Here is a 20,998-nt window from a genome sequence, read left to right as displayed (position 1 = left end):
GATAAAGCAAATCAAATGAATTTTTTGGTTTCCCAGTGCGCATAAAAGTCGTGTTCCACTATACTGCAGTCTATCAAATATGCAACAGTATTGTGTCTAAAAACCAACGGACCTACTTTAATTAAAAATAGTTTATCGCTAAAAATTGCTAACCATCATCTGAGCTCTTGGCAAGTTGCAATCACGGATAACAAATATATGCTACAAATCACAGCCTAGCAAATATGATGATAATGAGAGAGTTTGAAATAGTGTGAAAATGACCAAAATCATGACAGAGGCATGCAGGGAGCAAATGCCATTGGAAAAACGGCGCCAACTGACTTACTCAATGCAGGGTTGCCACAAACCTTCAGTTTGTAAGGAATGCAGTATCTGCACAGCACAGAAAAGTGAGATGTGCCTGCACTTCATTATTTTTTTTTTCTTTTAAGATTTTATTTGAGAGAGAGAGAGAGTGAGAGAGAGAACACGAACAGAGGGAGAGGCAGAGGCAGAGAAGCAGACTCTCCATTGAGCAGGGAGCCCAGCACAGGGCTCGATCCTGGGACCCCAGGATCATGACCTGAGCCGAAGGCAGATGCTTAACCAACTGAGCCACCCAGGCGTCCCATACTTCATTGCTTTTAATGGCTGAATAACATTCCACCATAGAGATCAGCCACATTTTGTGCCCATTCCCTAGTGGACGAGCACCATTTGGCGATGGTGAACCTTGAAGATTCCTTTTTCACAAGTGGCAGGCTCTGCTCTGAGCAGCCTGGCCCTGCCAGCACCAGCCTAACTGGTGGTGTTCTCATGACCCTCCTTCCAGGCCCATCCTACCAGGAGACCCTCACGTCCAGCTCCAAGAGGATGGCCAGGTTCTCAGAATCACCAGCAGTCACCTGGGGGATGAGGGATGGTACCAGTGTGTGGCCTTCAGCCCCGCTGGCCAGCAGGCCAAGGACTTCCAGCTCAGGATGCAGGGTGAGCCCGGCCCCCACCACGGCTGTCCTCTGCATGGAGGGAGGACAGGGCAGAGGGGGGCCCTGGAGGAGCAGCCCCCAGTCCAGTCAGGCTGGGGGGAGGGACAGGGAACCTGGCCCAGTGTCCCCAAATCCCATTGTCCCCATCCCCAGATTTGCAGCTTTACTATTCCTGATCCTGCTCGGGATGACCATTTCTCCAAATTTTTTTTAAATCAAGTTCCTTGTCTTACACAAAAACTCACCTATTTAAAAGGATATTTAATATCTCAACTGTAATTGGGAAGCCAGGGCCACCTGGCCTTCAGGGAAGAAGCTGTGAAAGCAAATACAGCAAGAGAGCATTGATATAGAAAGTACTAGAAGGGTTAAGGCTTTGTCATTATCAGGATGGAAGGATTTGGGGAAGGATGGAGCTGTTCTGTCCTGAGATGCATGGTGCTATTTCATGCTGTGCCCACGCACCCCCAGGGATCACCGTGGGTGTCACCAGTGGTGAACCCCTGATTTTGGTCATTGTGCAGATAGGGAGACTGAGAGCCAGAGAGGGAAAGTGACCTGTGCCCGGCCATGCAGTGAGTTAAAGTCAGAGTGGGTCCAGAGCCCAGACCTGTGGCTCCTCTGCCACCTCCGCACCTCTTGTGATGACCAGGACCCACATCAACATCTCCCGAGAGGCCTCCCCGTCTATCCCCAGATCCCCTACTCTCTCCGTGCCCTGCAATAGGAACCAGAGACACGTGCAGTGCTTTTGGTCAATGGGCGTGTGACTACCACTCTGGGGTTGGCTCCGGGGAGGCTCCCTGTGACCAGCACCCCCTGCCTGTCCTTCTCAGTGCCTCCCACCATCTGGGGCTCCAACGAGACAAGCGAGGTGGCCGTCATGGAGGGCCACCCGGTGAGGTTCTTGTGTGAGGCCCGAGGAGTGCCTGCTCCTGACATCACCTGGTTCAAGGACGGGGCCTCCCTCCCGCTCAGTGCAGAGGCTGTCTATACCAGGGGCGGCCGGCAGCTGCAGCTGGGGAGGGCCCGGGGCTTGGATGCTGGCACCTACACCTGCCAGGCCAGCAACCCCGTGGGTGTCACAGAGAAGACCACCAGGCTGGAGGTCTATGGTGAGTGGCTGGGGGGTGCAGCGGGCAGCGGGCAGCTGGAGTGGGCAGTGGGAGCGGGGGCCTCTGGGCTGTGGTGGGCCTGTCTTCAAAAGTCGCCGAGGGGAGCGGCCAGAGGCCTAGGATCATGAGACCAAGGAGTTGCCCGGGGAACTTGGCCATCTCGGCGTGTCTGACTTCCTCACCTGGACAGGCAGGATGCTGAGGCCAGGGGCAGAGGGCCTGTCTGGGGCCCAGGCAGAGCCCAGCCAAGAATCCGCATTGGCAGTCCCCTCCAGGGATAGCCCTTGTCACTGTTCCTCTGTGAATAATTAACTGTTCTTCATTAATCACTCACTGTAAGCCAGGGCCCCTGGGGCTTTTCACAGCATCAGCTCATTTTATCAGGGTTCAGGGGCCTGGGCCCTTGTCTCCCTGTCTCCGCCTTACCCATGAGCAAAGTGGCCTCTGGGGGTGACAGGCTGGCTGCGGGTCACTTGCTAGGAGGTGATGGGACCTGGTTCATGGGGTGGGGATGGGGGTCTGACCATAAATGTGCTGTTTACCTGGGTATAGACCCACCTTGAGGGACTGTGCTCTGAGGATACGTGGAGAGCCCAGGAAAAGCTGGGAGCAGGTGGGCAGGGGCAGGGTCTGACACCCAGAGGGCAGGCCACTGGGTCATCCTGGCCCCTCAAGAGGACTCAGCTCCAGAGCTCTGGCCTCCAAAGATGAGGAAGGCTTGGTCCCTGGAGCCATGGAGATCCTGAAGGGAAGTTGGGCTGCGTGGGGTTCACAGGCAGCCTGTGAGGATGAGCCCAGCTGCCATCTCGGGAATGCTCATTTGGGGATCAAAGAACCTCCTGGAAATGCAATGGAAAGTGCATTTTCCTTTTTTTTTTTTTTGAAAGATTTAAATTATTCATGAGGGAGAGGCAGGAACATAGGCAGAGGGAGAAGCAGGCTTCCTATGGAGATCCCAATGAGGGACTCGATCCCAGGACCCCGGGATCATGACCAGAGCCCCCGAGGCAGACGCTCAATCACTGAGCAACCCACGTGTCCTGAAAGTGTATTTTCATAAAAGTTTCAAAGGGGCTTGTGGCCCAGACAAGGTTGAGACACTCATCCCAGGCTGTCATCTTCCCATGTCCCCTGGTGAGGGCTCCATGGTCTCAGCCACTTGGGGGCCCTTCTCAGGGAGGGAGAGAGGAGTCCCCTCTGGCTACCCCCTTGACCATCAAGGGCTGAACCCTCACTGACCAGGCCCTCTGGGCTTGGCCTGCCCCAGGTGTCTTCTTCCTCAGACCAGGGAGGGGACTTGAAGGAGCAGCGGTTCTGGTCTCGGGCCCTGGGGAGCCCATCACTTTGGTTCCACAGATGCAGAGGCCTACTGTGTGCAGCCACTGAGGCACACAGATAAGCTCTTGTTCTGCTCTTGGGGAGCCCCAGGGTTGGCAGGATCAGGATAGAGAGAAGAGGCAAGCAGTGTTAGGGGAGGGATGCGGCCCAGGGCAGAGGAGGGAGAGAGTGCTGTGAGCCTGGGGACATGAGGTCAACAAGGGTCTTAGCCTGGCCTGGCCTGCTGAGCAGGTAACAGACTGGTGTCCCGCTCTGGTCCCTGAGCAGCCCTGTGCTTCTTCCCTAGTCCCACCCACCATCGAGGGTGCAGGAGGAGGGCCTCGTGTGGTGAAGGCTGTGGCGGGGAGGCCCTTGGCACTGGAGTGTGTGGCCAGAGGCCAGCCACCCCCTACCCTCTCCTGGCACCACGAGGGGCTGCCCGTGGCAGAGAGCAACGAGACGTGGCTGGAGGCAGGAGGCCGTGTGCTGACCCTGGAGGGCCTGGGAGAGGCGTCTGGAGGCCTGTACAACTGCGTGGCCAGCAGCCCCGCCGGGGAGGCTGTTCTGCAGTACTCCGTGGAGGTGCAGGGTGAGCTGGGGACTGTCCCCCTGACCCGGGTCACCTGGACTATGGACCACCTCTCCTCCCCCCACTATGTGTGGGTCCCTGCCGCCCTGGGGGGATGCCAGGGGGTGAAGCGCCCTGCGTGCCTGTATCACCTAAGACATATGAACACACAGATCTGGGCTGGAGATCTTGCCAAACTACACTAAGGGACAGGGTTGAGCCCCAGGAGCAGGATTCCTGTTCCTGCTCGACCCCAAACCAGATCGCTTGGGATAGGACCCCACTCTGCCTCCCAGGTGTTTCCTGGTCAACGGGATGGTCATTATCAAGGACTCCCTGAGGCCCAAAGCTGGGCTTTGGGCTCCGGTTCCAGGGTGGGGTTGGGCCTTTGCCTGCCTTCTTCCATCCAACAGACTTTTCTTAGGCATCAACTCTGGGCCAGGCCCAGGTGGTATCGGAGATAAAGCAGAGGACAAGGCAGATGAGACTCCTGAGGCCTCAGTCTGGTGGGGAGACAGGCATTTAATAACAGGCCAAGCCTGTGGGGAGACCAGAGGGGCTAACTCGTCCTGTGGTCCCGGAAGGCCTCCTGGGGGGCCAGAGGGGTGAGGCTGGGATCCTGCTCCAGAGGTGCTGGGGGCTTGGGTTTGCTCGGCTCCAAACACCCACTGGTGGGTCCTGCCCACAGTGCCCCCACAGCTCCTGGTGGCCGAAGGCGTGGGCCAGGTGACCGCCCTCGTGGGACAGCCCCTGGAACTTTCCTGCCAGGCCTCAGGCTCCCCAGTACCTACTCTCCAGTGCGTAAGGGACGGCAGTAGAGGCCAGGGCAGGGTGGGGGCCGGTGGGGGTGGGAAGTACTCCCCCTCCCCGGGAGTGTGAAGAGGCCATGGAGCCAGCCTGCCCAGCCTGACTGCCCTGGCCTCATGCTGACCGACACGTCCCCCTCCCCGCCCTCCTCAGGTGGCTGCACAACGGCCGCCCCGCCGAGGAGCTGGCTGGGGTACAGGTGGCCTCACGGGGGGCCATGCTGCAGATCAGCCGTGTGGAGCCAGGCCATGAGGGCCTCTTGGCCTGCCAGGCCACCAACGAGGCGGGCACTGCGGGGGCTGAGGTGGAGCTGTCCGTGCACGGTGAGGGGGCACGGGCAGCCTGAGATACTGGGGGTGGGTAGAGCCAGGGGCCCGTGGCCGTCCTTTGTAGGCCTGGTGGACAAGGGAAGGGCCCAGGGCTGGTCTTTTCTAGATGGTATGTCTAGGCTGCACTGCCCCCTAAGAGACACAGGCATGAGAGGCTGGCCCAGCTGCTTCCCCACTTGTCATGTGTGCTGTCCACAGGCCCTCACTCCCCTCCCCTCTCTTCACCTGCTTGCTTGCTCTCTTCATGCTGACCTCGCTGAACTTCACTCAATTCTTTAAACACATCAGCTTTCTCACCTCCAAGCCTGCAAAGACTATTTCCTCTGCCTAGAATATTCTTCCTCTTGGTCTTTGCCTGCCTAGTGCCTCCCTATCTTTCAGGTTTGGCCTAAAACACCCCTTCCTCCAGGAAGCCCTCCTTGCTCCCACCGTGCTTCTAATCTGCCTAGCCTGCCATGGCCATGGTCTTCCACCTGCTGTATTAAAATTGCCCATTTGGTTATTCGTCTCCACTGCCCAGCTCTGCATGGACAGCGCTGTAGCCATTGTTCTCTGTGATACCCCTGAGCCCGGTACAGAAGAGATGCTCAGTGCACATATGGATGGGTGGATGGATGGGTAGGAGAATTTTAAAGGGAAGACCTGCTCTGCTGGCTCCCGGTCTAGTGCTCTCCCCCTAAGCCAAGTGTCTGTTGAGTTGAGTGGATGGAAGCCAGAGGCTGACCCTGTAAAGATACTCCCCACACTCCAGGCATTGAGGAGACGGCTGGGTGCTCACTGCACCCCTCCTGACCCTGACCTGGGCCCTCCCTGCCTCTCCCCCTGCCCAGAGCTCCCAGAGGTGGCCATCGTTGGAGGTGACAATATCACAGTCCCTTTCCTACAGCCTGTGACCCTCCAATGTGTGGGGACTGGAGCACCCACCCCAAGTCTCCGCTGGTGGAAGGATGGGGTGGCCCTGGCAGCCTTGGGGGGGAAACTGCAGGTACGGCCCGGGGCTCCAGGACTGGTGGGGTAACCGGGCAGAGGTGGAGGGTCCCGCTGGTCCCGAGTGGGGCCCTAGCAGCCTGGAGGTAGGATGAACACTGGGTGGTGGGCCTGGAGAGGAGAGGAGTCTCAGAAGGCTCAGCTACGGGAGGGGTGGAATGGGGGGAAGGGACGTATCCCTGGCATCTGAATACATGGCCTAGAACTCCAGCCCCGGAGCCCAACTGTCCCCTTGACTCCTTTCTCCTGCCCCTGGGGTCTGCAGCAAGCCGGCTGCTCACTGTGTCCCTGCATCCCTCTGACCACCCTCCAGCACAGGGTGCCGCGTCCCCATGTCCCCACAGCACACACTCTGCCATCCCTCCCCCCTGACCCAGATCGAGAAGGTGGACCTAAGGGATGAAGGCATCTACACTTGTGCTGCTACCAGCCTGGCCGGCGAGAGCAAAAGGGATGTGACTCTCAAGGTTTTGGGTAAGGACAAGGGCGCTGGATGGTGGGTGATCCCATGGGGGCCCCTGGGGCTGCCCTGGGGGGCTAGGGGTGGGGAAAGGAATGGGATTTTAAAAACACTGCATGTCCTTGTCGCATTCATACCTGGCTTTGCTTGTCCTATTCATTTGTGGGTTCGTTCCCGTCCTGGTGTGTGTAGACACATCCCTGTCTTGTCGTTTTTCATGGCTGCCCAGCATTCTGCTTCTCCACCGGGGTGGGCACTGGGGTCGTCCCCGTCATACCACTGCCACAGAGATCACAGCCCAATGACTTTGTTCTCGTGCGGGTTCAAGAGTGTGGTTCCTCGGTCAGAGGACATGAGCCGTCCAGGGCTTTTATTGCCTGGACCCTTTAGGAAGGCCGGGGAGAGGCAGAGGGATGGCTGAGATGAGCCGCCCAGAGCCCCCATCCACCAAGCCAGGGCTCTCCCTGTCTCCCCTAGTGCCCCCCAACATCGAGCCGGGCCCGCTGAACAAGGCCGTGCTAGAAAATGCCTCCGTGACCTTGGAGTGTCTGGCTTCGGGCGTCCCACCTCCTGGTAAGACCCCTCTGCTTGGCAGGCCAAGGACTGGGAGCCCTGAGCTGTTGTCTGTCCGGGGCTCTTCTCTAGACCAGCAGTGAGGGAAAGGCCAGGAACTTGGGGCTAGGAGTGAGTGTTCTGCAGATGGGGTGAGCCCTGGCAGGGTGTAAGGAAGCTGAGGATACAATTGGTCCATGTTTATGAGGCTGCTGGTTTAGGGGGCACCATGTTTTCCTCTAAAGGTTTCTGTCGTGGCTTCCAGGCAGGGAGGGGTGGTGAGGGGGGTGCAGGGCTGGCTTTGACTCTCCTTGCTCCTGGCTGCCCCAGCCTCCACCCCATGGAACTTCCCCTCTGCCTCTGTCCTGTCTCAGACACACTGCCCTGTTCCACTCCCAGCCTTCTTCCTGGAGAACCCGCCTTGCTCTGATGCCTGAAATAAGGGCAATCCAAATAAAGGCCACCTCGGAAGTCTTTTGTAGGTGCTCATTATCCAGACACAGTCCGAAGGGCTGGCAGGACTGCTTGCATCTCTCATCATTCCCCCAGATATCTCCTGGTTCAAGGGCCGCCAGCCTGTCTCTGCCTGGAAGGGAGTGACAGTGTCAGCTGATGGGAGAGTTCTCCACATTGAGCAAGCACGATTTTCTGATGCTGGGAACTACCGCTGTGTGGCATCCAATGTGGCAGGAAGTACAGAGCTGCAGTATGGGCTACGGGTCAATGGTGAGCTGCCCTGGCACTGAAGGGGTCCTTGTCCAAAAAGTTGTCCTTCTATTCATTTGTCTGTCAATCTGTTTACCCATCCATCATCCATCATCCATCATCCATCCACCATCCATCTATCCATCCACCCACCATCTGTCCTTCCATCCATCCATCCATCCATCCATCATCCATTCATCCATCCATCCATCATCCGTTCATCCATCTATGCATCCATTCATCATACATTCATCCATCCATCCAACCATTATCTACCCACGCATCCTTCATCCATCCATCTATCCAGCCCAGGAGTCCTCAGCCTTGTTACCCCATGCCATCCCCATAATAATGACCTCATGTTGACCAGAGGACTCAAGTTCAAGTACTATTTCTGTCACTTTCTAGCTGGTCAACCTTGGGCAGGTGATTTGCCCTCTCTGATTCTCAGTTCCCCATCTGTAGAAGCCTCATGATAGTATTATAAGAATGAGATGAGCACCTTGAGGATACAGAGTGATGTGCGTCTGTTGGGAGTGGCAGTTGCAGCACTTTTGTTTGTGTCTGTGTGTTCTGTGGGGTGGCCCAGCCAGGGGCCCTGCCAGTTTCGCTCCCAATGGGACTCACCTGTACCCTGTGTCATTGCTACCCTTCAGTGCCTCCTCGGATCACCTTGCCACCCAGCCTGCCAGGCCCTGTGCTGCTCAATGCCCCGGTCCGGCTGACCTGCAACGCCACTGGAGCCCCCAGCCCCACACTGATGTGGCTGAAGGATGGAAACCCTGTGTCCACTGCAGGGCCTTCTGGCCTCCAGGTCAGCAGGCTAGGCAGCCCTGGCTCTCCTCCCTGGTGCTTCAGTAGGTGCTAGAAGCAGAGGTCAGGCCCTGAGAGCTCTGACGTGAGGAAGAAGGAGGGGCCACCGAGGACGGTTTGCTGGAGGGAGGAAGGAGAGCTGCTAAATGGAGAGTCTCGAGCCACATGGTCTCCAGAAAGATAATGCAGGCCACCAATGCGATTTTTAAGAGATTTATTCGTTTTAAAGATTTATTCATTTATTTGAAAGAGAGAGATAACATGGGGAGGAGGGGCAAAGGGAGAGGGAGAGAAAGTCTCAAGCAGACACCACACTGAGCATGGAGCCCGACGTGGGACTTGATCCCACAATCGCAAGATCACCACCTGAGCCGAAACCAAGAAGTGGATGCTCAACTGACTGAGCCACCCAGGCGCTCCAAGCTGTATACATAATTTTAAATTTTCTAGTAGCTACATTCAAATGAGTAAAAAGAAAAAAGTGAAATCAATTTTAATGAAATATTTTCATCAACTCAGACTATCCAAAAGTCTATTCATCACATGATTTGATATAGAAATTATTGAAGTATTTTACATTTCTCCTTTGGTTCTAACTCTTTGAAGTCTGTTGTATATTTTAAACTCGGGGTTCAAAGGCTCAGTAGCGCTGCTCCGGAGGACTGTCTTGGGGGCACTGATGGAGTTTGCCCACCGGCCGGCAGAGGGCCCAAGGTCCGGGCACAGCTCCCACTTCCCCTGCATTGTGGGGGGCTCTGGGGCCCGAAGCCTGCTGCCCAGGCGTGCCCGGCAGTGGGGCCGGCACGTTGAAGGTGTGGGCGCTGCCCCTCAAGGTGCGTAAGCTCATGTGGGCTTCCTTCTGGGGGGCACAGGTCTTCCCTGGGGGCCGGGTCCTCACCTTGGCCAGCGCCCGGGCCTCAGACTCTGGCAGCTACTCCTGTGTGGCCGTGAGTGCGGTAGGCGAGGACCGCCGGGACGTCATCCTCAGTGTCCACGGTGAGTGTCAGCCTCAGGGTGCTGTCTGATCCAGACCAGTGGCTCAGGAAGCTGGGGCCGGGGGTGCCCCCACCACATCCAAGGGGCGAGGGGCAGGTGGATGTGGGTGGCACCAGCCTGAGAGTATGGCCACCTTCACGTGGGGGTCGGTGGGAGGCGAGCTCCCCCGTCGTGGACAGGTGGGTGTGAGCGGGCGGCTTGCACAGCCAGGAGCTCTGTGTTCAGGAAACAGGCGGGACGAGCGTGACATGGCAGGAGGAGCATGGGGCCAAGTCAGGAATCGGATGTTCTTACTGTCCTACGTCCAAGGGAGTAACTCCGTTCAGGAAGGGCAGTGGGGTGGATGTTTGGGGCTCATGAGTGTCATAGACGCGGGTTCAAATCCTGCTTCTGCCACTTCCTAGTTCTGTGAGCCTGGGCTACTCACTCTGCTTCTCTGAGCTTCCTTTTTTTTTTTTTTTTAAGATTTTATTTATTTATTTGCGAGGAGAGAGAGAGAGAGAGAGAGTGAGAGAGTGAGAGAGAGTGAGTAGGGGGAGGGGCAAAGGGGGAGGGACGAGCAGACTCCACACTGAGCACAGAGCCCAATGCAGGGCTCTGCCCCACGACCCTGAGATCGTGACCTGAGCTGAAATCAAGAGTCAGACCCTTGACCAACTGAGCCCTCCAGGTGCCCCCAAGCCTCCCTTTCTTCATCTGTGAAAGAAAGCACAGGTGGGTGCGAAGATAGCACCCACCTCAGAGGTTGTCGTGGGAGTCACTCCACTCATGAAGCCCATAGTTACAGTTGCTGTTCTAACAACTCCTCTTGTGGGATTTTGTGGGGGTCTGTGGAGGTACACGGGAGAATGCTAGGAAGCATAGAGCCTTGGCTAGGAGGGGTGAGGGAGCCGTCTGTTCTAGCTCCTTCCCTTTGCTGGAGTAACAGCTAACGGGTGGCATGCTGAAGTGCTCACTATGGCTCACTGTGCACGGGGCCTCCACCAGGTGGGGACTTTGATTACTCCCATTTTACAGATAAGGAAATTGAGGCCCAGAGAGGCTGAGGAGCATCTCCAGGGCCTCACACAGTGACTGAGTGGCAGACACAGGACACCAGCCCAGGAGCTCTGATTCCAGACCATGCTTTTGCCTTCCTAACCCCTACCCTGCTCTGGTTATTTTTGTATGAGGGGAAAAGTGCCTCAGGGATCCGCTTTTATGATGCTTAAAAAAAGAAAAGAAATAAAGATCCTATGTTTCTAAAAAAAATTCGAGATAATTGTAAACTCACAGAGAATTGATACCGAGAGATCCTGGGTCCCCTTTACCCGTTTTCCCTCGATGGTATCATTGTGTGCAGCTAAAGCACAGAATTGCATATGGGATATTGACCTTGCTGTGACCATGCTACATTCAGATTTGGGGCCTTGGTCTTGGAGCAGGATGGGGAAGGTCCTGGAGGGGGAATAAGAGGTCTACCGCACGGTGGGGAGGCCCCCTCCTAACCCCGACTCCGCATCCCCTGGGGCTTGCTCCTGGCTGCCAAAGTGGTTGGCCTGACGGCAGCCCTGGCCCTGTCCTGCCGGTCCCTCACCTGCCTGAGACCCCTCTCCTGCCCTCCTGCCACAGTGCCGCCGAGCATCCTCGGGGAAGAGCTGAATGTGTCCGTCGTGGCCAATGAGTCAGTGACCCTGGAGTGCCAGAGCCAAGCTGTGCCCCTACCCGTGCTGAGCTGGAGGAAGGACGGCCACCCCCTGGAGCTGAGGCCTGGCATCCACCTCTCTGCAGACAAAGCCTTGCTGGAGGTGTGTGGCCTCCTAGGGGGCTGGTGGGGCGCCCACTCAGCAGAGCTAGCCCCAGGCAGGGCAGGGCCTGTGGGTGCCCTGCCGAGACTGGTTCAGCTCAGTGCGACCCAGTGCCCAGGGCACCCTACCCCCACCCCGACTGGATCAGAAGCTGCTGCAGGACCTCCCTTGGTCCCCGCAAAGCTGAGCCTTTCTCTTCCCACCTATTTTCCACTCCTTGTTCAAAAGCCTCCTGGCCTTTGGGCATTGGAGCCCTTCATCGGGCTTCTGGCCCAGCAAGGGAAGGGTGGGCTAGGATCAGGGACTCTGGGGTCAGCCTGGATTTAAATTTTAGCCCCGCCTCCTCCTGGCTGTGCCACCTTAGGCAATGGCCTGACCACACTGGCCTCACCTGTAAGCACCTGTAAGCACCTGTAAGCACCTGTAAGCACCTTGCCACCTTTCTTCTGGGGTGGCTGAGGTTCTTTTAGAAAGAAAGCCAGCCCCTAGAACAGCTCGTCCATGTCAGCCAGGGGAAGGGGAGGTACGTCTCCAGCTGTTGGGGAGAACCTTCCACTCCAGCCCGTTTCTTCTCTTCCCTCCCCTCTCCACCTTGTGACATGATCATTCCCAGTGCTGAGCACCTCAATTTGGTTTCCTTTGCCCAGAATGCCCACCCTTCATCCTCTACATTCTTCAAAGCCACAACCTACCTTCATCACCCCCTCTGCCGGGATCTGACCTCTGAGGACAGGCTCTCCTGCTCCCACCCTCCTTCATTTTCCACCCTCCATTCTGGTCTCTTCTGTTGGACTTTCCAAAGAGGCCAGGAGCAGATTAAAGGCAGGAGACGGGCTGGGCCAGCCACATACCCATCATCCTTAGTAGGGCTGGGCTGTGGATATGAAATGGGGTGAGGCTCCCCAAATGGCAGCTCGTTCCATGTACCTGACCCATGTCAGGCCACCACCAGCTGTGGCTTCTGGAAACATCACGGTGCAATAGGTGGGAGATGTGCTATCATTGCGTTCCAGCTGGGGAGGTAGGGATGCAGTGAGGTAAGGTGATCTGCCCAAGATCACGCAATCTGTCTGTCCATGGCTAACCCCATCTCTGTGCTGCCCCCACTGATGGGTCACTCTTGATCTTGGCCAGGTGAGCAGAGCGGAGGTGGGGGATGCAGGCCACTATACCTGCGAGGCGCTGAACCAGGCGGGCCGCTCAGAGAAGCACTACAACCTGAACGTCTGGGGTAAGGATCTGGGGTCCCTTCCCCTGCCCCTGGCATGCTTGGCTCTCCTGTCACCCCACCCCGGGCGAATGCTACCTCGGTGGTCCCAGGATACTGGCTCTCTCCATTGCCCATCCCTTCCCTCCCCAGCCCACTGCTCACCCTACACCCCTCTCTCTCTGTTCTTCCTCTAGTACCTCCTGTGTTCCCCTCAAGGGAACCCCGCACCCTGACCGTGACCAAAGGGCACCCTGCCAGGCTGTCCTGTGAATGTCGGGGCATCCCCTTCCCCAAGATCTCCTGGAGGAAGGACGGTATGACTGTGTCCATCATTGCCCCACACCCCATAGCCTCTCTGGGTGCGCCCACCCCACAGCCTAGCTGAACTGGAGATCGGTGGGCTTATGCACAGGGGTGAGGGTGCTGGTTACAGAAGTGATGCTGCCCACAGCCCCTCTCTGCTCCGTCCCCGAGTCTGCCGGATGCCCCAGCCCCTTCCCAGCCAGTGAGAGCTGGATGGGTCCTTTGGCCTCTTCCAGAAAGTCCTCCCTGACCCCCACCCCAGGCCAGGGCAGGGCCTCCTGGACACAGCCCGTGTGTGTTAACCTGTCATGTAGCCGTCTTAGTCCTTCAGTATCTACTCTCCATGAGTCTGAGCCCCGAGGGGCACTGTCTTGGCCACCGCTAAATTCCAGGTCAGCACCTGGTACAGAATAGGTGCTCAATAAATAGTTGGAATTCATTCACTTAACCAATATTTACTGAGAGCTTCTCTGTGCCCGGCCCCATTCTAGGCACTGGAAATATGATGGTGGGTCGGGGTAGTCAAATAATAAACAGAAAGTTAGCAAATAACTTTGATGGGAAGTATCATCTATGGAGAAAAGTAAAGCCAAAAGAGGGAGAAGATGTTTGCAGTTTCAGGCTGGGTGGCCAGGGATGTTTCGCCAAGCAGAATTTAAGAAAGTGAGGGAGGGACAAACATGAGAGTATTGCAGAGAAGAACATTTCAGGCAGAGGTGTGAGCAGGTGCAAAGGCCCCGGGGCAGGAATAAGCCAAGCGTGTTTGAAGAATGGGCAAAGAGGAAATGGACTGGAGCAGAGTCAGCAAAGGAGAGGTAGCAGGAGATGGTCACCAGGGCAGTGGGGGCTGGATGGGAGGCCACTGTAATGATCTTGACTTTTCCCTTGAGAGAGACGGGGCTACCGTAAGGGCTCTGGACAGAGGAGGGACACAATCCAATTTCAGCAAATTCACCCTGTCAGCCATGCTGAGAACAGATCACTGAGAGCAAGGATGGCCTGAGAGAGGCTGCTTGTTGCAGGGCTCCAGGCAAGAGATCCTGACCGCCTGGACTAGGCGGGGAGCCATGAGATGGCAAGGGGGCGGGGGGGGTAGTCTGGATGTGTTTCGAAGGTAGTTCTGGCAGATTTCCTGCTGGGTTGGATAGGAAGAGAGAAGGAAGAGTCGGGGTAACTCGAGGTTTTGGTCTGAGAGTCAGGAGAATGGGGCCAGCATCTCGGAGAGGGAGAGATGGTCAGGGGGCAAGCCTGGAGTTTGGGGCTTGTCCACATGGGGACCTCTGTTAGTCACCAGTGAGATGTCAAGCAGGCAGTGGGGGGCAGGTGTCTGGAGCTAGGCGAGAGATCTGAGCTCGAGATCAATCTGGGAGCAGCAGGGCAGGACAGCAGGGGTGAGCACACAGACAGAAAGGTAAGGGGAGCCTCTGGGGCTCCTCCCCACTGCCGGAACACATGTTGAGGGTGACGGAGCCCAGAGGACTGGCCGCCATGCAGGAGTACAGGATGATGGAAGGTGGTGTTCACTCCTGTGCCTTGAGGCTTCCAAACCCTTCCTCGATGCTGGAATCTTCTTGCCACCAGGGGAACCATGACAGCCACTTGCCCTCCCTCCCCAGGTCACTGCAGCTAGATGGATGGATCATTCGGTACCCAGCGTTGAAGCCTATGTGTCAGTCTCTGAGGAGCTTTTAAGGATCTCAGGGAGGATGTGAGGCAGGGTCTGCCCTCCTGGGCTGAGATGCAGAGAGGACACTGACCTGCAGGCACATCTGGGATGAGAAGAAGCCAGGGGGCTAGGGGAGCTCAGAAGGGGGGCCAGGAGCAGGTTTGGCACTCAGAAGACTTCTTGGTAGATGTGACATGTCCGTGGACACCTGAAGATGTGAACAGATGTTGGCCAGGATGTGCGGGGGTGGGGAAGGGAGGAGGGAGGACAAATGTTCTGAGTGGAAGGACCAGGGGCTTCTTTCTCGCTGCATCCAGGTCAGCCCTTGCCAGGGGAGGGGAACAGCCTCGAACAGGTGTCAGCCGTGGGGCGGCTCCTGTACCTGGGACAGACCCAGCCGGCCCAGGAGGGCACATACACCTGTGAGTGCAGCAACGTGGCGGGAAATAGCAGCCAGGACCAGCTGCTGGAGGTGCATGGTGAGCCGGGCTGGGATGACCTGAACCAGGTGGAAGGGGCCAGAAGGGTGGGCAACCAGGCACCCTGGGAAGGCGGACTGCACCCTCTAGAACCCAAGCAGAGACAGGAGCTGCGGCAATCAGAACAACCTCACATGCCCTCTTAGACAGCTGGCATTTTATAAGCTGCCCTACCCTGCTTCCCCCAGTTGGCTTCTTACAGCTTGTGACTTCAGCACGAGAGAGGGGTGACAGGATCCCCAGGAGCCTTCACTGGCCCAGAGAAACCTAATATATCTTTTTTTTTTCTTAAAAAATTTTATTTATTTATTTATTCATGAGAGACACACAGAGAGAGGCAGAGACATAGGCAGAGGGAGAAGCAGACTCCTCGCAGGGAGCCAGGTGCAGGATTCGGTCCCAGGACCCTGGGATCATGACCTGAGCTGAAGGTAGATGCTCACCACTGAGCCACCTAGGCGTCCCACCAAATATATCTTGAAACAGTTGGAAACAGAGAAATATAAAATTTATGTGAAGCTCGGTCACATAACTGAAACCTGTCTCCAATGACTGGTCCAGCAGGGATGAAATTAGATAGGCAGCCTTGTAAAAATTGTTCTAGAAAATTAACCAGGAAAAGCATGTTCAGCATCCCACTTGTGGAATAACACCCGGCCCCTAAACGGCCCCAGTGACTGTTTAAGGTGCAGGAGGCCCATGGTTTCTGGGGAAGGAGACCCCTCACAAGCCTTTGGGGCTGTGCTGTGTGACCTTGTCCCCGCAACAGGCCTGCCCCTGACTCTCAGGGTGCGGGAGAGGCACGGGGTTTAGGGCTGTGACCCCATCACAGAAATGGAAAGTGGATGCCCCCAGAGTGGGGGGGGGGGTCCCCTGGCCAGGTCACACAGCCAACAAGGGGCTGGGGGAGCAGAGGCCTGAGTGGGGGTGCAGCTGGCTCATGACGGGTGCCTGGTGCCGCAGCCCCGAGGGCGGCCTTCCTGACCGGCCCCCCCCCCTCAGTTCCCCCCCAGATCGCTGGCCCCTGGGAGCCGCACACACAGGTCTCCGTGGTCCGGGACGGGGAGGCCACTCTGTGGTGCAACGCCTCGGGGAAGCCCCCGCCCAGGGTGACGTGGGAGCGGGCCGGCCGGCCACTGGGGGCCGAGCCGGGCCTGCGGCTGCAGAACCAGGGCCAGAGCCTGCGCGTGGAGCGGGCGCGGGCTGCGCACGGCGGGCACTACAGCTGCGTGGCCGAGAACGCGGCGGGCTGGGCCGAGAGGAGGTTCGCGCTGTCTGTGCTGGGTGAGCACCGCGCTGGAGCCGGGGCGGGACGCGGGAGCCGGCACGGCCCAGCCTGGGCACAGCCCCTCCTTTCTTTTTTTTAAAGATTTTTTTTATTTATTCATGAGACACAGAGAGAGAGAGAGAGAGGCAGAGACAGGGGCAGAGGGAGAAGCAGGCGCCATGCAGGGAGCCGGATGTGGGACTCGATCCGAGGACCTGGGGATCATGCCCTGGGCCAAAGGCAGACGCTCAACCGCTGAGCCGGCCGGGCGTCCCACAGCCCCTTGTTCCCGCAGGAGTCCGGCGGCTGGGGAAGCCTTGAGCTCTGCTCTCAGAGTCGGGATTGGCTCCCAGTAGCCCTCTCTGCCTGCCTCCTTCTCCTCACTTGCTGTTCTCCTGCTCCCCTGCCCCTGGCCCTGGGGAATAAGCAGTCTCTACCCTGCGTGACACATGTGCCGTGGGGCGACTCAGGGCCTGTGAGAGACAAGGAGTCTGAACTGTGTTGTGGGAAGTCAGGGCGGCCTCCTGTAGGAGGTGACCTTGTAGCTGAAATGTAAAAGCTGAGGGGGAGTTCACTGGGTGCCGGGGTGAGGGGGAAGAGTGTGCAGGGCAGAGGGAACAGACTCTACAGAGGCCTGAAGAGGTGACACAGCACTTTCAAGGGGCCTGCAACAGCCTCGTGATGCCAATCTTTTATGGCATCACGTATGCCTCGGAGTAGGGCGCAAGAAGTGGTGAGATCAAGTGGGCAGGGATGGGTTTAGGGAGGCCACTCTCATCATGCCCTCCCCTCTCACCCCTCACCCCACCCTACCCCCACCCCCACCACCCTATCCCACCCTGGGGATCCCTGGCCTCACCCACTTATGTCCGCCTGACAGAGCGTGGCTTCCTTTGTGAATGGATCCTTCAGAAAGTGCAGAATCCACTTACCTCCAGCATGTGGATTCAGGGGACTGTCCCTAGTGCCAGTCTCGTTGCTCAGCATAGGCACGTGCTAAGCGCTGGTTGGATTCTCCTGGCATCTCTCTGAGGGGGTGGGGAAACTGAGGCTCAAGGTGCCTGCCTGAAACCAAAGCCCAGCCTGTGGCCATCGGTCACTCCCGCCAGGGAGAGCTGCACTGACCTTGTCGCTTCTGCTCCTTGGACTCTCCGAATAGGGGTGGGGGTCGTTGCAGGGAGACAGCTGTTGCGGGCAGGGAAGGAGCATACAGACCCCATATGCACCCTGAATGCGGCTTCTCCTCTGTGCCTAGAGCCCCCAGAGCTCATCGGAGACTCACACCAGCTGACCAACGTCTCTGCCGCCTTGCATAGCCCCTTGACGCTGCTCTGTGAAGCTACAGGCGTCCCACTCCCGGGGGTCCGCTGGTTCCGAGGGGAGGAGCCCATCAGCCCCGGGGAGGACACCTACCTCTTGGCAGGTAAGGTGTCAGTCAGGGGAGTACCTGATTATCAGGTCTGGCCCTCTGCCTCTACCTCTGTTTATCACATGCCCATGACCTCTGACCCCTTGCTGCCAGGCCTGGTTGGGATAAGCATTGGGCTACTGGTCCCCCGAAGAGTGCAACCAAAAACACTGACTAGGTGAGGTGTGCCAGGAAAAACAATTGGATTTAAATAAGTTCGGGAAAAGACTTCCTGCTGTGTTCCCCTGCCCTCCTCTGGAAGGCTGACAGTGACTATTTGCCTAGCTAACGTTCTGATAAGCCCTGTGGCAAAAAAGAAAAATAAATCTCATGGCCCATCTATAACATCCCCCAGAACAGTAACAAACTTTTGAAATACTGAGCTAAGGACCTTCTCTGAATATTCATCCTCCCCACAAAGTTGATTTGTGATGGTTCTTGTTGGTATACAAATGGGGAAACGGAGGCCCAAGAGGCAGTGTCCCATCCATATCTTACAGGAACTTTGAGATCACTGAAGCTCAGCCTCAGTGACTCAGCAACTGCTCCACACAACCAAAGCTGGGAAGGCACATGAATTTTCCCTGTGCTCCACTTCTGAGCACTTGGTGAGGGCTTTCAGATGCCTTGTGGTACGAATTCAGAGACCACACCTGGGCAGGAGGGAGCATGGCAATCCATTAGTGATGCCTGCTCTGGGTGCAGGAACAGCAGTGATAACATGTCCTATGTATCTGCCTTCCCTGGGCAGGTCTTAGATGATCCTTGGTCACGTTCCCCTGGGAGGAGCTGGCTTGCCTCTGAGAGGCCCTTGGGAGAAGGCGGCTTTTTCCAGGTCCACTAGAACAGAATGGGGGCCTCTGGCCTGGGCCAGGACTACAGAGCCCAGTGCTGTCCGTTTACCCCCAGCCAGTGCCCAGAACCAGGGGTAGCCAGGTGACAGGTCCTTCTTACTAGAACAGGTTCACCCTCAAGTTCCTCAAGTTCACCCACGTGCCTGTCTGAAGTCCAGCGGGCTCCCTTCCTTCTGTTAACCCTCCTGGGTCTCAGTTTCCCCATCTGAGAAATGCAGCACTGGGGGAGGCAGACACGTACACATCTAATTACGACACTCCGTGCACTCCTGTTCCTGGTGAGCGGCCGGGGCTCAGCTTGGGACAGAGGCTGCTCATCGCCGTGCTTGGAGCCCACTCCTCTTCCTCCCCAGGGGGCTGGATGCTGAGGATAACCCGGGCTCGGGAGCAAGACAGAGGTCTTTACTCATGCCTGGCAAGCAATGAGGCTGGGGAGGTTCGGAGGAACTTCAGCGTCGAGGTCCTGGGTATGTCGTAGCCCTATTCTCATGGGCATCCCATGAATTACTCTTCTCCCACTAGGAGCTGCTGGGGGGCTATGTCTAGGATGAAGGGCTCATGCTGGACCAGGGGGCTCTGCACAGGAAGGAGAGAGAGGCTCCTTTTCTTTGCCTGATCAACGACCTCTGCTCTGAGGCTGCCATGGAACTTTCTGGAAACAGCAGAGACTAACCCAAAGTGGAAGGGGGCCACCACCACCCCACTGCCTTCTCCTGATCAGGGCCTTCCCCTAGAGGCTCTTGTACTTCTCTCAGCCAGCAACAAATATTTATTGAACTCACTGCTCCGTGGAAGCAGGCACAAGGAGATGGGAAACTGAGGCACAGGGAAATGAAGGCAGTTGCCTTGGGCTCTTGGTTCTGGGCTCTTGCCTTCTGGCTTCATGGTTGTTCAGCCAACCCTGGTCAGTAACCATCTGTGTCCCTGCTTCTCCCAGTTCCTCCCAGGATTGAGAACGAGAGCCTGGAGGAGGCAGTCAAGGTCCCCGAGGGGCAGACAGCTCACCTGACATGCAATGCCACAGGTAGGGGCCACATATATTATGGGCCGGGAGAAGCATGAGAAGTCAGCTTCAGAAAGGAGGCGGTCCCCGGGGATCCTGACATGCCCTCAGCCCTACTGCCTCCCAGAGAGGTCTCTCTATATCATTAACTTGGCACCACATCCCTGCTCATCTTTGCACTCACTGTGTCTCTGCCCCCAAATACTCCCTCCCTACTCCTCACCTGACTACAGACCTCAGCTTCAGGACTTTCAGTCCTTGACTGACCCCTTTGGCCTGTGAGCTACCATCACGTGGCTCCCACAGGACCCAGAGCTTTCTTGTCCCAGCACTAATCACATTGGACCATTGTAACCTTGTGATCTCTGTGTGCCCCAGTCAGGCTCTAAGGTCCTTGAGGACCCAAGCACTGCTTTGTCACCATGGCTTTCCCAGTGTCTGGGAGAGTAGGCTTATGGGCTGGGCTGAGCTGGCTGGCTGGCTGGAAGGTTGAATGGATAGGTGGAAGGATGGATGGATGGATGGATGGATGGATGGATGGATGGATGGATAGATGGGGAGGTGGGTGGGTTGATGGATGGATGGATAAATGGATCGATGGATGGACAAGGAGTTAGGTGGGTGGGCGGATGGATGGATGGATGGATGGATGGATGGATGGATGGATGGAGAGGTAGGTGGGTGGAGGGGGAGACGGATGGGTGGATGGGGAGATGGATGGATGGATGGATGGATGGATGGATGGATGGATGGATGGAGAAGTGGGTAGGTGGGTGGGTGGATGGATGGATGGATGGGTGAGAGGAATAACTTGCCTTTCTGTCTTGCCTGTCTACATCCACCCATCTCAGTACATTCCTCCATAAGGAAAAGGCAGTCAACCACATAGGAAAGGATCCAGGCCAAGCTTGGTGGCTGCTTCTGTGCCTTATCCTGCTACATGGGCCTCTAACGGAGATGGAGAATCCATGTCCTCTGCCCTATATGGAAGCCACCTCTGACCTCTTGGCCAACCTAGTCAGAACCTGCTGAATTGTCTCACCTGCCTCTCCCCCTCACAGGCCACCCACAGCCCAAGGTCATGTGGTTCAAAGATGGCCGGCCCCTGACTGGTGGAGACGCCCACCACATTTCTCCAGATGGAGCCCTCCTGCAGGTCCTCCAGGCCAACCTGTCTAGCTCTGGCCACTACTCCTGCATTGCAGCCAACGCTGTAGGGGAAAAGACCAAACACTTCCAGCTCAGTGTCCTGGGTAAGTGCTGGGTGTCTCCCAGCCACCCTGGGGACCAACAGGAGGGAGAACCAAGGTGACTAACTCCTTACAGACAGCATCTCACAAAGCCCTTTCCTATTTTTTTCCATTTCTCTGGGTTCCACAACAACAAAATAATGGCTATATTGGC

General features: G+C 57.0%; 1 protein-coding gene across 6 annotated transcripts in view; it reads left to right on the top strand.

Moving 5' to 3' along the window:
• The window catches only part of HMCN2 (hemicentin 2), a 146,912-nt gene that overhangs the window by 74,714 nt on the left and 51,200 nt on the right, over positions 1 to 20,998 (top strand). For all 6 annotated transcript variants that reach the window (XM_038549033.1, XM_038549038.1, XM_038549037.1 and 3 more), the window contains exons 30-49: positions 815 to 969; positions 1,805 to 2,083; positions 3,708 to 3,989; positions 4,657 to 4,765; positions 4,929 to 5,098; positions 5,935 to 6,089; positions 6,469 to 6,565; positions 7,029 to 7,124; positions 7,653 to 7,829; positions 8,465 to 8,622; positions 9,494 to 9,617; positions 11,229 to 11,404; positions 12,539 to 12,635; positions 12,809 to 12,928; positions 14,901 to 15,062; positions 16,065 to 16,346; positions 17,585 to 17,752; positions 18,945 to 19,058; positions 19,529 to 19,615; positions 20,656 to 20,847. In XM_038549033.1, the coding sequence (XP_038404961.1) occupies positions 815 to 969; positions 1,805 to 2,083; positions 3,708 to 3,989; positions 4,657 to 4,765; positions 4,929 to 5,098; positions 5,935 to 6,089; positions 6,469 to 6,565; positions 7,029 to 7,124; positions 7,653 to 7,829; positions 8,465 to 8,622; positions 9,494 to 9,617; positions 11,229 to 11,404; positions 12,539 to 12,635; positions 12,809 to 12,928; positions 14,901 to 15,062; positions 16,065 to 16,346; positions 17,585 to 17,752; positions 18,945 to 19,058; positions 19,529 to 19,615; positions 20,656 to 20,847 (3,200 nt within the window). The remainder of the gene's footprint in view (positions 1 to 814; positions 970 to 1,804; positions 2,084 to 3,707; positions 3,990 to 4,656; positions 4,766 to 4,928; positions 5,099 to 5,934; positions 6,090 to 6,468; positions 6,566 to 7,028; positions 7,125 to 7,652; positions 7,830 to 8,464; positions 8,623 to 9,493; positions 9,618 to 11,228; positions 11,405 to 12,538; positions 12,636 to 12,808; positions 12,929 to 14,900; positions 15,063 to 16,064; positions 16,347 to 17,584; positions 17,753 to 18,944; positions 19,059 to 19,528; positions 19,616 to 20,655; positions 20,848 to 20,998) is intronic.

The sequence above is a fragment of the Canis lupus genome, chromosome 9, assembly GCF_011100685.1.
Source record: "Canis lupus familiaris isolate Mischka breed German Shepherd chromosome 9, alternate assembly UU_Cfam_GSD_1.0, whole genome shotgun sequence".
Taxonomy (NCBI): Eukaryota; Metazoa; Chordata; class Mammalia; order Carnivora; family Canidae; genus Canis; species Canis lupus.
The sequence above is the reverse complement of the archived record's forward strand: the minus strand, read 5'-3'. Positions and strand labels throughout refer to the sequence as shown.